Consider the following 12,738-nt stretch of genomic DNA (forward strand, 5'->3'; position numbering starts at 1 on the left):
ACAATTAGACTTATTTCAGTGGTTGCCGTCTAGCTTAAATGAAGGAGCGGGTATGAGTCCCGACTCTGCCGGGTTCCACCTGTGCAACTGAGGCACAGTATTTCTAACCCTGCCTGTGCTCCAGTTTGCTCTAAGTCAGATGGAGTCTGCGGAACCCTAACCGGGGATGTTAGGAGGGTCACGAGGGTGAGTTCACAGAGCACATGAAAACCACAGCTGGCGCATGGGGCTGCTCAGCGAGTGGGAGTCACTCGCATCTCATCCCCACGTCTTCTTCAACGATTTTATTTTTAATAGCCAGAAATTAGGTTGATAAGAGGGAGGTGGAATAAACGTAGGGGAAACAGTGTTTCCTCACAACGGAGCATAATATCCCAAGAGGATGAACCCGCGGCAAGCAATATATTGCTCGCTGTCCTCGTGCATTTGGGACTGCACGGACCCTCAGTGGGAAGTACAGACGGGTGCAGTGGGCAGAGGACCAGCAGCTGCCCTGCCAAGCACTGATGGAGCAAGACGGCCACTCCGCAGTGAGGAGCCACCTCCTGGCCCCCGGCCTGGTCCAGCTGCCACCTTTCAGGGTCCTCCTTACCACGAACTCCTCAGTTCAGGAAGCACCTGACATCTGGTCCACACACCTGCTCTTCCCACACCCCTCCTCCCGGAGGGGCGATGTTCTGAGGGCCCAGCCTTCGGGGTACACTCCCGCCCCACGCAGCTTCCTTCTGTTGCTTGCTTTTCTCTGTGATAATGGATGTTTCTCTTTAGACCAGCGACTAGTTCAGAAAACAAGTTGCCATGGAAGTTGCTGGAAGTTTCCACATATTGACAGGACGGTGGTTAATTGGCCTGCCAGACCACACAACCTCCTCCACAGAGGTCACCTCTGCCTGCGCAGCAGCTGTGACTGACTAAACCCTGCAGCCCTGCCACAGATTCACAAAAGCAGTCAGAATTCCTCTTGACAGGACTAGGTTCCAAAAAGCCTGCTCCAGAGGTAGAGACAGCTTATTAAATTTGTGTCAGGCCTACTGCCTCATAGCTTTTAGCCCAGTCTGATTCCTTTCAGGCCCCTGACACATGCTAATTGGCATTATTCTGTTAGCATCTGCTGAGAGGAGACAGACATCGCACATCCTGCCTCTGCTGTACCCGGCACAACATCGTCTCACAAACACCAAATGGGAAGCCTTAAACAGGAAGGAATTTCACGCTAAATGGGTACTTAGATGTGTTTAGACAGCTTATTCATCCCAGAAAACTCCCCATGTGCTCTTTTTAGGGGGGTGAAGAACAATGTCACACACTGTGGGACAAAGCAGAAAACAGGTCACAGGGAGGTGGTGGCCATGTCATACACAGGATGTGCCCGTGTGGCCTTGCTTACTTCAGAGTCGGAACTGTGGATGGTCTTTAAAGCTCCTTCCTGTGTGCCATTCATTCCTTCATTTATTCCATAAATGCCTATTATGTGCTGGGTGACGTTCTGTTCTCAAGGCTGGGAAACGCCAGCAAACAAAAGAGACAAAAGCCCTTGCCTTGGTGGATACGCGTGCATGCTAAGCAAAATGTATACTACATGTAAGCCACGTGGTGACAAAAGGGATGCAGAAAGATGGAACACGGCTGGGGGATGGGGTGAAGTTGGGATGAGTAGAATATTCAGCTTTAAATAACCTGGCCAGAGGCCTCTGAGGATGACATCGAGCACAGCCCTGAAGGAGGCGATGCTGGGCAGACACCAGGGGAAGAGTGTTTTGCGAACAAGGAAAAGAAGCACAAAGCCTCTGAAAGGAGCGTGCACGGTGTACACGGAGGCCAGCGGACAACGGCAGAGTGCGTGCAACAGAGCACTGGGGAACGAGGCCAGCGCACTGGTCCGGGTAAGAGCTTGCAGACCTTAGTAAGGACTCTACCATGGCTGTACTTTAGAAGCCCCTGTGAGCTTTTAAACCCAGTGAGTGAGGACTTCTAGGGTGGAGTGCAGCATACGTCTGATTTGGAGACCTCTACAGGGATCTCCAATGCAAAGTCAAGGGGCGAGAGGCAGAGTCATGAGGCTTGCACAAAGGAGCTGGCATCCACTCAGAAGGGTCACGGGGGCTGTGTCTTTAAGGCGAGCCCCAGAGGGGCAAAGGTGGACCCAGGGGTGCCTGCCAGGCATGATGGGGAGGAGGAGAGGTGAAGAGGTCACACTCCGTGTATGCTGTTTTGAAGGTAGAAGCGAGGGAATTTCCCCAACAGTCTGGGTACACAATGTAAGAAAGAGAGTAGGCAAGGATGACACCAAAGTTCAGTGCCTGCATTCTCAGAAGGAGGGAACTGATCGAGAGGAGAAAGGCCACGAGAAGAACCAGAAGGCATTTCTAGATCAAATACAGACACCATGCAGGGACTGCCCATGGACAGTAAAGTGTTCACACCGGGCACTTTGAGGGTTCTCTAGCTTTTAAGAAAGAGTATAGGTGGGGATGGAGGGTGAGTTTCCATAGCTAAGTAGCTTTAATGTGGTTTGATAAATAATAAATCGTACGCTTCAAGCATTTTCTAGAAGTAGAGGGGATGAACGTGTAGCCAGGAAAGACGTCCCAGAAATGCCTCTTCCTCCATCTTCTCTAAATCTCTAGACCTTCTGAAAAGTGGATTCCTTGCTTGGCAGAAATCCTGCCATATCCCTACATTCAAGAGAATGATAGAATGTTTAATCCTGGTAGATGACATTCACACCTCCTGCAGCGTGCAGTCCTCAGAACTGAATATGCTGAGTGACAAACAGCACGGGAGTTAGCCAGCCAGCTTGTCATTATTAGTAGAAAATCCCTGTAGAGCAATGCCTGAGTCTAATTCTTTGCAAAAAGGTCAGTCCCTGTAAGAGACTGTATATAATTTCATTTTCAAAAATTCTGCCAAATTTTAAAATGCATAATGTTGACCAATTAAACAAGAAAAAATGTTATAATGCATTTGTCATTCAAATCACTACATACAATAGATAATTAAGGTTCTTATTACAAATAATATGTAATAATCAATGATAGGCTTTTCCAACTGCATTCTTATATGAGTAAGATTTATTACACAAACAGTTCCTGACAAACTTGGCCCAGGGTTAAGCACTTACTTCCTCCTCGCTTTGGGAAAAAGTCAAAGTTATTATAAATGGTAGCCAAGGGCAGATATTTGCTATTTTCCTCTACTGATTTGAAGTAGGTCAGATTGAGAGCTGAAGGCTTCCCTAAGGTTGTAATCAAGTACGAATATTTAAAAATGAGAACAAGTAAAAAAATAAACAACTTCTTTTAGGCTTTCACATCAGAGATATTTTATTGTGTTTGCCCCTCAGGCGAGATACTTTCTTTTGGAAAGGGGTAGAGTTGAAAGAGTAGAGTTTTTTTAAAAGTGTACAATAGCTCTACCAGCTTAGACTTTGAGCAAGATTCACTCAAGTACAAATACTTTGGAGAAGTATTTAACCAGGTAGAATTAGGGCAAAAATGCACACAAACACTCAATATGCAGAGTGAATACTGGAATTTAATTCTTCAGGTATTTTTTTCCCATTGAAAAACACATCTTCGTGTCTCTTCCCTACCCGAATCGTTCACTCTTATAAAATCATCTTAATCAAGTCAATATATGGACTTGCAATGTAAATTTAATTGCAGTGAGGCTTAGGTAAACATTAGCTCTAAGACTCTGCTTGGTCTATGGAGTGATAACTGAATTAAGTAGGATCATTTCATCGTTATCATGTTAAGCCCACATTGTTACACAAGAGAAGCTAATATTTCCAACTCATTTCAGCCTAGCAAAACATACTCTGAACATGTACATGAGCCAACTTTGTGCGTTTCCTCCTGTGGAAGGAAGGCTTCACGGAGCTATGAAATCAGAGTCCATTGCAGCTATAATAGCAGTGCAAAGACAGGGGAACATGAAACCAGAAAGCTTCTCACTGGACCCAATCCATGGTCTATTGATCAAACTACCAAAGGGCCTCATTAGAAGGCAGGTCCGTGGAAGCCAGCGCGCTGGTTTCCTGACAGCCACTTTAGTTGGGTCCTCACGGACCTTCCATTATGTCTGCTTATCTAGCCGTGGAAACTGAACAGGCCATCTCCAGACTTACGAATCCTCTGCGAAGCATCCACCCAAGCATTATTCCCTCCAGGAATATTTCTTTCTCACCTTTCTATCTTGAGACATCTCTGCATTGGGGCATGACTTCATGACAAAATTATATTTCTGCCTCTTCTTGGAAATCTAGGGGCAGAGGATCACTGCTGATCTTTAGCTTAAGCACAGGGCACATAGTAGGAACTCAATATTGTTTGTTGAACTACTGAAAGAATAGATGAATGAATGTAACTGAAATGCAAAGGTGTGCAGACACCTACTAGGTGCTAGGTGCTAGATAAAGAGAGCACACACTCTTTAGAAGTTGAGGATCAAAATAGGGAGTGTAAAGAGAAGCAGGAGAATAAATCCAGCAGTGAATGAAGGCCAAAGCAGTGAGCTGCCAGGTTTGTAGTAGAGAAGACTCTTGTAAACAGAGCCAGAGCACTGCAGGAAGGGAGCCTCAGGCAGGAGGAGCACAAGTTGTTTGGGGGAGCCACGGCCAAAGCCCTCCCAGTGGAAATAAAAAGTGTCATAGTTTAATTTACTATAGTACAAACAAGGATGGATTTCACATCCCGACAAAACTGAGTTCAAATCCTGGCTCCTTCACGACATGCTCTTTGGGCAAATCATTTAACATACCTAATCCTTAGTTCATCCATCCATATGTAAAATGGACAGGAAAATAATAACTTTTTTTATAGACATGAGACAAAGTATATACAGCCCTTCAGATAGGGTCTGCATCAATTGTTGCTCTGACTGTCCTTCATCAAGACAGGACCAGGATAGATTTAAGCAGTTTCATCCTGTGATGGAAAGAAGGCCCGCGGCGTCGAGCATAAATGAGGACCAAGGTGAAATTTTAAGGTCCCTCTTTTGCAGGTTGCATCAATATGACAATGTGCAGCAGTAGGTTTTTAAAGAGAGTGGTTGGTATGAATTTGAGAACAATAACTTGCTTGTGCCACCTCCCTAAAGTACCGGCTTTCTGAAAGTAAAGATCCCAGCTAAGGCTCCTTCCGAGGCATCTCTTGGACAAGTATCTCACATTCCGGTCTGTGCTCCATTAATCTCCTTGGTTAAGGCAAGGTCTCTGCCAATTATCTTCCTGTTTCATCTCTTTTGGACCGTTACAGTCTCTAGCAGCCGGATCTCCTTTAATAACTCTTAATTGCTTGAGGTTTATTTGATTACTTTCTCTGTAATGTAATGTCCTTTGTGAGAACAGCATAGATGCTCTGTATCATTTATGGAAGCCCCAGTGTCCAGAAATGCTCAACAACCTGTTCTTGGATACCACTGGCCATTCATCACCAGTGATGACTCTTCCTCCTATGATTGACACTAGGGTCCAATGAGAACTACAGCATTCTTTAAAAATGTGCTTGATACTCTGCTACCATCTTCCAGAGAACTTTAATCATGTAAGCTACTGAGGCTACCTGATGAAACAATTTAGAATTATCTTGAGAAATCTAGTTCTAAAATTGGTTGGAAAAATTTCCCATGAGGTCTAAATTTGTCTCTACCACTTCTCTGGGAATTTTAAAAAACCTCTCTGATCTCTTTCTATTAGTATTTTTATCATCTTGTATATTGGAGTCATTTTTATTTTTAAAAATATTAAAGTGAATCATTCATTTAGATATTTTGATACACAGTTTACAGTGAGATAAGCAAATCCTTATTTTGCATGTTGAGTGATTTCATGTGTGAAATGGAAGCAGGCTAAAAAGGGCCAACAGACTAGTGGGCCTGGTCTGTCAAGTCCAAATCTTCTTAGGTGGGTTCTCCGTTTTGCTACTGGTGATATATCGCATTTTCAAATTGCATCCACCTTTATTAGGGCTAATGAGCGCCTGACCTTCCACTCCTCTGGCCAGATTCACATCAAATTATCCACACTGTTACATTCACAGGAAGTCTACTTCTGACTCATGCCTTACAAAATCATTCCATTGGCAAAATACCTAAAGGTGTATTGTGAAGAGATATTTTTGAAGTGATTATCATGAGAAAAACAGCCTATTAGTTGAATCACCTGGGAAAATTATTTTTTTCTCTTTGAGATTCTTTCCCTACCTGTATGAGGGTAATAGTTCCCGTCTTTCAAGGCTACTGTGATAAGGAAAGAAACCAAACAAATGCTATTTCTCTCACAAAAAGCCTGGTACTTAGCAGGCAGTTAAGAAAGTCAGTATAAGGCTGGGGATACAGCTCAGCAGCACAAGTGTCTGCCTGGCAAATACAAGGTCCTGTGTTTGATTCCCGATACAAAAAAAAAAATCAGTATACATAGTTTGTACATTTCTCAATTTACAAAGTGTCTATTTATCCATTTTCTGTAAATTCTAGTCCTTACCGTAGAAGGGTCATCTCCCCTAGAATCTGTCTAAAGCAGTAGGGACATCTTGAGCAGTTCTATAAATTTTCAAGAGGTTATTAGAAGGTTTTTAGTTCTTTTTATTTATTATCGTCTAATAATATTGACAAGGACAAATTAATCATCATCTTTCCACAAACTAAATAAGCAACATGGTTTAGGGGCTGGCTTTCAGGCAGGGAAAGGAGAAAAAATTATGGAAAGAATCTTAGTGCTCTCTTTAAAAAATATTATTCCGATGTCCTGGAAAAACAAGTTTGGATCTCTGCAGATGAAATCTGCCCTACAACATCCTTGGAATATACCCTTCCTTGACCATGATCTAATCAAATGTGAAAGCTTCAAAGCTCATTGTTGCAAACCTGGTCCGGTAGAGTTGATTGCAAACTAAAAATAGCTCTTTAAAAATGAAACAATCAGGGACGTAGTCATCTCAAAACAATTTCAGATTTTGTAACTTAGAAAACTATAAATCATAAGTTACAGCCACCAATTTACTTTAGGTTTAGTGTCACTGAGCAAAACTTTTTTTTTTTCTTTTTAATATGTCAGAATTTTTAAGGGAAAGAAGATTCTTCTTTTATGAATAATTAATTAATAATTACTAGTAAGAACAATGTATTTCAACATGACCTCAAACACAAAATCTGGGATGATCCTATTGCAGGATGTGTTTCATCAGAATCGATAGCCTCAGAATTAGATGGTAAAGTTTGAAAAAGATGCAATAGGCAAGGTCTACCCCGACTTCCTGGATCAGGGTCTCTGTTAGGAGTGTGTGGTACAGGAGCTGCTGCAAACCCTTGGTGATTACCTTTCACCCGAGAGTCTACTGAGAAGCCTGGTTCTGGATCAACTGCTAGGTCACCTGCTAACTCCGTGACACCGGGAGGGAGCACCTGGCAAGCAGCTATGCAGCGATGCTGGAGGACGCCTAGGCTGCGTCCTTTCTAGCAGTACTTGCTAGGATGATGCACGCTCAAATATCTTTAGAATTTGATAAATGTCCTCCTATCCTTCTGATGGCTCTACCTTCACAAATTCCACCTATGTCCCTCTTGGATGAGCATTTTAGGAAAAACATTTATTTATAAAAATATAAGTCAGTTTTCCTTCCAAATAATCCAAACAATTAAAGCTAAAAACAAATATCTGAAAATGTGTCTAGGCCAGCAGTGAAAGTGAATGCGAAAGTTGAGTATACATAAGGAAATCTTTGAGGCCATTCTTTCAGGTGATGAATCTTAAAAGTGTATTGAAAATACAACTCACAGTTAACTACCTATCAGCATAAATAAAAAAAAATAGTGGATCTAGTGTCATTACAGTGGAAAAATACTCTACACTCAGGAAAATTTTACTTCTGTGTTGACTGATTTCTCCGAGTCTCCACCTCCTACCACTATGTAGTGAAAAATACCGAATGGCTTAAAAGAACAACCCAGTTACGCAAACCCACATTATTACTCCAAAGAAAGCCACAGAAAGAGCTTTGATTTATAAAGCACAAATTAATTTTGTTCTCACATTTAAAATACATGAAGTTGGGCTCCTACTAAAAAATTGATACACCTAAGAACTTAGAATTCCACACTATAACGTTCAGTTCTATGATTTTTAATTACCATGCTTCCTACGTTTGCTCAAAACACAGCTTTGGTTTCAGCATTTAGGATTTTTCCTATTTTCTTCTGCTTTTGATTGTAAGTATCTTGGCTTCTATCTCAGGCAGCCCTATGCTTTGACTAGTATTAGGACCACTGCGCGGGGACCCTATTACCACCCCTGCTGGCCCTGTTCATGTTTCTGTCCAGTGTGACACGGATTTCCTAGAGCTGAGGCTGTGGGGACTGTAGAGAGCTCATCTAGAAACGACTGAATAATTCAGGGATCTCCTGTACACCCGCCTTGCTGGGGGCACCGGCTTTGCCAAGCGTGCCTCGTAGGCAGCCCTTCTCATGGCTAGGACAGCGGTCGTAGCTGTGGCTTTAACTGTGAGATCCTAAGCAAATCTCAGCATCTTTTCAGTCTATGTTTTCTCTAGATGTGAAGGAAGAAAAGATGATGAACTCTGAAGTCACAGAAATCATAGCACTCTTATCAGCAACTAGGCTAAATGCTTGTGTGGAAAATCTTGTTTAAAGGGCGAGGTCCGTAGTTAAGAGGTAGGGGCAGCCATCTGAACATCAGGAAGTCTGGAATCTTCAGTGCTACAGAGCAGCTGTGTGCATCCCACCCCTTAAAGGAGACCTTTCCGGTCACTTTCTCCCTAACGCCCCTGCTGACCAGACACGGACAACCTGGCGTGGCACGTAGGGAGCTCTCACCTTGTGTCCACCATCACTGCTACCTTCCCGGAAAACCACCAGGGCCAGTGCTGGCGGCCACCGGCCACCTCACCTACTTCACTGCTGCCCGCACCTGCCGCTTTGAACACCTCTCAGCCCCACAAGCAGTTCTTGATTCTCCTTTGCCATTTGTGGTCACTCTTTGGTCTAACTTCTCTGTTTCTTCTCCACACCTTTCCCTGTTTAAGGTGACCGTTCTCCCAGCCCCTTATCTTTCCAAGGAGAATGCTGACCCTGGGCTCTTTGCTTTTATCCCTGACATGTATTTACTGCTCCACCTCAGATGACCCACAACCACCTCGGGGTCTCCTTCATGCCTGAGAAGGGGAAGGACCTGGACTTGAAGACTGAGATTGACGCTGTGACAGCATTTATGCTAATTCCAGCCCTGTCTTCCATCAGTATGTGGTACCGGTTCAGAAAGCCTCTGGGAGTCTGTGATGGGGCTAAGGTCACCGGAAACCATCAGTGACAGTGTGAGGACGAATCATAAAGATCACCTGGTCTGAAACCCTCAGAGACGACCCTGGAGCACTACTAGGCTCTCACGTTGTAAAACTGGGACTTAAGCATCTTTTAATCCAGCTGAAATGTATAATGTCAGAGTAAAAAGTGCTATAGAAAGTATACATTGGTACAGAACACATGAAAGCCTTTTTCTCCCTCTACCAGATAAAAAGCTCCATTGTAACTACAAGAATTTTGGAGAGGTATTTGCTATAGGTGGTGCTTAACACAAAGTAACACAGTCTGAGCACATAAAACGTCTTAGATTTACATGTTGAAACAGCCAGATAAAACAAAACAGCAAGTCATGGAATACACACATTTACATTAATTGAAATGTCCAAAGCACAGTATGTAGGGTCTACTTAGTAGCTCACATAATTTAAGATTTACATATACAGAAGCATATGAACAAGTAATAGTCTGCTAGAATAAAAGCTTAAATTGCTCAGACATTTTGGTATTGACACATGTTCTTCTCAACAAACAATGACGACTCTAAATTTTCCAAAGAGATCTTTTCTACGGGATACAGAATGGAGAAAATGTACAGAGTGGAAAAAAGTCAGACAAAGGTACCCTCCTTGTACTATTTACTGAACCACGTAGAATGTGACACTACCCAGCAAATTTTATCAGTGCAACTAGTTCACTCACATCTGCAATGATAATTTTGGCTGAATAATTCCCAAATCTAACTTTACAACTGTTGCTTGAGACTTCCTTCTGTATCTTTTACAAAATGAAATGGGATCCTAATGCTGTTCTTCAGACTGACTCAACTTTGATCCTTGTGAGTTAGCAAAGTACATTTTTAAAGACTACTAATACGTGGAGCTCATTTTTTTCTTTTAAGACTTCTGAATAAAAGGGTAATGTCAGTCATATACCCCTTTTGGACCAGCTGCAAGGTTATCAATGATGCTAAAAATTGCAGGTATTATTATCTAGAGCTTAGACTTTGGAAGACAGTCCCATCTTTCTCTGGCACCCTGGGGAACCAAAGTGCTTTACCCGACTTCCTCCTATCAACCCTTCTGAGAGGTCATTTTGGTTTTATCTCAGCAAACAAAACAACACAATTTCTGCCCTGCTACTTATTTTGCAGACCACACAGTTAAATACGGAAAGATTAAATTATGACATCATACCAATACAGGCACACAATTAGGTGGATGCCACAAAAGGTGTGTCTGAGAACACTGAATTGACTGAATCTGAGTCGGACTTCACCCTCGTGGACTTTAAGATGCCCTCAGCTAGAACTGTCTCGCTGGCAAAGAGCCTCACTTTCCCATTCTGCCCTGCCGCACTCTCCTTCAGGGGCTCCAAAAACACCACTCTTTTACCTGCACCGGCCTTCCGTTCATCCGCGGAGGCATCACTAGCAGGCCCAGGGCTAAGAATGGACGAATGGGCATTGCTTTGGTTCAGCATATTTTTCTGTCTCTTGGTTTTACACTTGCAGGGGCACGGTGTCAGGTAGAGGTACAAAAGTACCAAAACGATACTGGCCACACAGGCAGCAAGGGTGGTGAAAGCTGTGTTAAACGCCTCATGAGCATGGGACCTGCTTACAGTGAAATTGCTCACGTTTACTGTGACATCCACAGTTTCATTCAACAGCCGTTGCCTATTCATTGCAATACAAGAATACACTCCGGCATCCTCAAAACGAGGGCTCTCTATCACCAGACTTCCGTTGTAAAACACATGAAAGTTGTCCACCTCTTTTTCTGGCTCCAGCACTCTGTTATCTGGCCCAACCCAGACGAAATCTGTGTGTCCGTCACCAGTCTTGCCGTCACAATGGACAACCAGTCTTTCCCCTACCTGCGCCTCGTGAATAAAGCCAAGCGCACGGAAGGACCCGTTGACCACGCTGTCAGAACAATTCATAAAGCTGTCCTGGAGCAAAAGCAGCTGACTGGACTGCCTGGAGCCAGACCACAGGCGACAGGTGTAATCGTTCTTAAAATCCATCACAGAACTGAAGTGCCTCCGATACCAAAAGATCAGCAGTGAGTAGAGGGAGCAGTCACAGATAAATGGGTTTCCGTGCAGGTAGATGCCTCTCAGCTGCTTTCCTGGCACTAGATTTATATGGTGCATTGGTATGGAAGAGATTCGGTTATAGGAAACGTCTAGGAACATCAGTTCTGCTAGCTTAAACCTTCCAACGTACAAATCCATGGGAAACTGCGTGAGAGAGTTTCCACTTAGGTAGAGCTTCTGCAGCTGGGACAGCCCTCCGAGGGCGGAGGGGTCGAGATAGGAGATGTGATTGTCGTAGAGCAGGAGCACTTCCAGGTCCTTCAGCTCTTGGAACACGGCGCTTTTCACCGTCTTCAGCTTATTGGATGACAAGTCGAGACACTTCAGATTCGGAGTTGTGGAAAAGCTGCCAGCGGAGATGCTGGTGATATTGTTATGACGAACGATAAGGGTGTTCAGCTTGACAAACGATACCGGAATCCACTCGGGATCCAGGAGGCCAATCCTGTTATAGCTCAGATCCAGTCTCTTAATCAGTCTGAAAAGGCTCCCCGGCACCTTGGACAGGTTTCTGTTGGTGCAGCTGACGATGTCAGTGGCACAGACGCAAGCCGCGGGGCACACGCCGGCGGCGCCCGGGCTCGCCGTCGCGGCGATCACCAGCAAGCACAGCAGCTCTCGGCAGCCGGGCCTGACGACTCCTGGCAGGGTGGGCAGCGCGCGCGGCCCGAAAGACATTATGGTCGCCTCTGGGTCCCCCGCCGGGCCTGCTCACAGCGCGGCCTCCCGCCGGTCAGTCTGCAAGCGACAGTTCAGAGGAGGGGAAAGCGCACGTTAGGCACCACCTAGTTAACCCCTGGGGGTCGCTCAGCTCTCTCTTTCCGGTAACTTTTGAAAGGGGCTCGGCCGGCGCGAGAGCCCCGCTGCCTCTGCACCGCCGGCGCGCCTCCCCGCTAGCGCGCCCCTCCGCTGCAGGCGCGGGCTCGCAGCGCACCCACCTCCCACCGGAAACTTCACTTCTTACCAGGGCGCACCCCGCGTTTTTAAAAACACTGCCCCAGCCGACAAAGAATACACAAACGCATCCCGCAAACAACGACGGCGAGCGCCGGGAGAGGCGCACGGCCGGAGGACAACTCACAGACCAGCGCCGCCCGCCACGCTCCCCGGGGTCTGCGCGTCCGTCCGTCCGCCCGGCCGCCCGGCCGCCCGCGGCGGTCACTTTTACACCTTCCGAGCTCGTTCCCCGCTGCTCCCGGCGGGCGGCAGCCTCTCGCCGACGCTCAACTTTGAGGACTCGCGAGCAGCCGCGGAGACGGCGGCCAGCCCGGGCGCCGCACTGATCGCCGCCGGCTCGGCTGGCCGCTCCCGGGCTCCGGTCAT

General features: G+C 45.4%; 1 protein-coding gene across 1 annotated transcript; it reads right to left on the reverse strand.

The window, feature by feature from the left end:
* Positions 1-9,398: 9,398 nt before the first annotated feature.
* On the reverse strand, positions 9,399-12,738 carry Amigo2 (adhesion molecule with Ig-like domain 2; the record flags this gene model as incomplete). Its single annotated transcript, XM_005406602.2, is given in 2 exon segments — positions 9,399-12,153; positions 12,497-12,738. A coding segment is annotated over 1 exon segment (1,566 nt). The 3' UTR covers positions 9,399-10,527.

The sequence above is a fragment of the Chinchilla lanigera genome, unplaced genomic scaffold (genome assembly GCF_000276665.1).
Source record: "Chinchilla lanigera isolate Chin_1 unplaced genomic scaffold, ChiLan1.0 scaffold00099, whole genome shotgun sequence".
NCBI lineage: Eukaryota > Metazoa > Chordata > Mammalia > Rodentia > Chinchillidae > Chinchilla > Chinchilla lanigera.